At 40.9% G+C, this 2,445-nt stretch overlaps 1 protein-coding gene across 1 annotated transcript; it reads left to right on the top strand.

The window, feature by feature from the left end:
• Nucleotides 1-320: 320 nt before the first annotated feature.
• LOC117564960 (uncharacterized) lies at nt 321-2,203 on the top strand. The gene is given in 6 exon segments (XM_052008349.1): nt 321-393; nt 396-434; nt 506-653; nt 692-756; nt 2,135-2,160; nt 2,162-2,203. Coding segments are annotated over 6 exon segments (393 nt in total).
• The last annotated feature ends 242 nt before the right edge of the window (nt 2,204-2,445 follow it).

Consider the following 2,445-nt stretch of genomic DNA (forward strand, 5'->3'; position numbering starts at 1 on the left):
GTTCATATGGTCTACACAATGGGCCTTTTGCCAAAAAGAAGGCATAAAGTGTGACTCTAAGTTTTAATAACACTTTCTGAATCACATCAGATAATGCAAAAAGTAATCAAACCAAGTTAGATAGCATTTGAATTATTTCGAATAAGCGCCCAAGTAACCCAAAGTGTTGCAGCAGCCCTGGGCATATCTACGTGGTCACTGACTTGCCTAACAGCTGTCTTGGATGTGCGCGTGACTGTGAATGCTTAAAGCAACCACACACACAATAGCAAACAATTTTTTGCTGAAACACACGAATTGAAAACATAAATTCAAACGAAATGGAACCAAACGATGAAGTTGTTGACGCCAAAAGCTAGTGAAATGAATGTGAGACCGAGAGATAAGCAAAGTCACCCAAACACCTGCACGGCCCGTTGCGGTGCCAAAGATCATGTATACAAGCATCACACACGCCCAAATTTCCTCCTCCTCCCCCACCAATAACAAAAACATTTCTTGTTTCTGATTAAAGGCATATCGTAGTGGCAAACAACGCGTAGTCGCAACTCAGCTCGATCGTGTTCCATAGAGCTCACCATCCAGAGAAGGGTCAAGGTGCCGCAGCGCTGCAACAAGGTCAACAGGCTTCGCCAAAAACCTAACACGCATATGTCAACAACGGCGACCACGCCCAACGCACAATCATCAGTCAGCTGGGGGAAGGCGGCGACGAACGGTTTGAGTTTAAAACGCGCGTCACGCAAATTGCTGAAAGTGAGTCAAAGGGCTGTCACAACAATTGAATTAGATTCTCTCCTCTAACCTTGCAGTCCTCGTGTCGTCGCCTGTAACGCTTTGGCAATGATGGACGGTTGTTGTTGTTATCTGTCGGCATATGACGTACTTCTGACCATATGTGCCCCGTCGACACTTTCACACAAACAACACCAACACACGCGTGCGTCAGTTGTTGTACTTTCATAATTGAAAAGCTCACAAGCCATTAACGACCTTCTTCCTAAATTACTGTCTTCTCAAGCGCCTCCTTCTGAGCCACTCCCCATTTGTTTCACCTCCACTTCTACACTTTCCACCGTTTCATCAAAGTGGATGATTGCCCTAGTCCGCTGTCACTTGAGTCTACGCGTCGCCTCGCAATTGTTGCGATTTGTTGCTATCATCATTTGTGGCAATCTATTATTGTGCTCATATTTAAGTTAACGCGGTATATTAACCGACTATTGCATATTTTAAGCTCACTTTCGTTTGATTTCATAGTCGATCTTTTTAAATGTATATTTTTCCCTAATATGTGGTTGTGTTATATCAGATGACAATGAGGGCTTTAGTTTAAAATATCTTAACATTTTGAATCATTCTATTTTTTTTTACACAAAAAACTTAACAATGCTACACATTTTTCTATTACTGGTTTAAGCTTAACTAATCGTAATAATTCAATTATTATTTTCCAGTTCAATCTGATTTTATTTTGTCGTTCTGTATATTTTGTGTTTTAGGAATATATAATTGATTGTGCTATTTACAATAAATAATTTATGACAAAAGGTCTGTTTATATTTATTATAACTTTGACTAATTTGTTTATCTTCATAGAGATTAATTATGGTTTTCTTAAAATATTTGATAACCTTCAATTTAAGTTGTTTCATCGTGAATTTAATCTTAATTCTATTCAATTTATTCCTTATTAATTATTGTACTTATACTTTTATTAATACATGTGTTGCTATGATTTTTTTGGTTTCATTATTTATTTCCATGATTTATTGTTTAATGTTTTGGTCCATAACGCAAGCAGATGGCATCCCTGGACTCGATGCACAGCAGCGAACACACTTAAACCAGCATTACATTGTAAGCAGCTGAGTGGGTATCCCTGAAATCCCGCCACCAACACCTCGGAACACCAACCAAGCTCAACCACAATGACAACAACAACAACATATCAAGAACAACACAGCACACAAAACACGCCAAGCATGCAGCGTCGCAAGGGGGCAGCAAGAGCAGACAGTGCCACATGCCCACGCATTGACAATGCCCATGCAATTGCTAATGGCAATGCCAGCGTTCACAGCGACAAGTCGAATGAGCTCCGCATTAAGGCATCATTCTTTTGTCTCCGAAGTGCCCGATTGAAAGCACATGGAACTGTGCACTGCTCTGACTTCTCGATGATTTTCACTCCGGCAACTGAAGGCGTGTAAGTCGATTTATATAATTTCAGCTTATATTTATATACATATGCTATTACTTATCTCTAAGGACGGCAATGCACATGGACCAGCAGACCTAAGAGATACAGACCGAACAGACAGGAGAGCTTAGCCAATTGCATTCGAGCTGGCCGCACCCCAGGCGAGAATTCTCTGGAAGCAAGAGTCATGTCACACGAAGCGGCCCAGGAAATATTCCTGAGCTATGGCAAGCGCCTCGAAA

Source organism: Drosophila albomicans, unplaced genomic scaffold (assembly GCF_009650485.2).
Source record: "Drosophila albomicans strain 15112-1751.03 unplaced genomic scaffold, ASM965048v2 utg000359l_pilon, whole genome shotgun sequence".
NCBI lineage: Eukaryota > Metazoa > Arthropoda > Insecta > Diptera > Drosophilidae > Drosophila > Drosophila albomicans.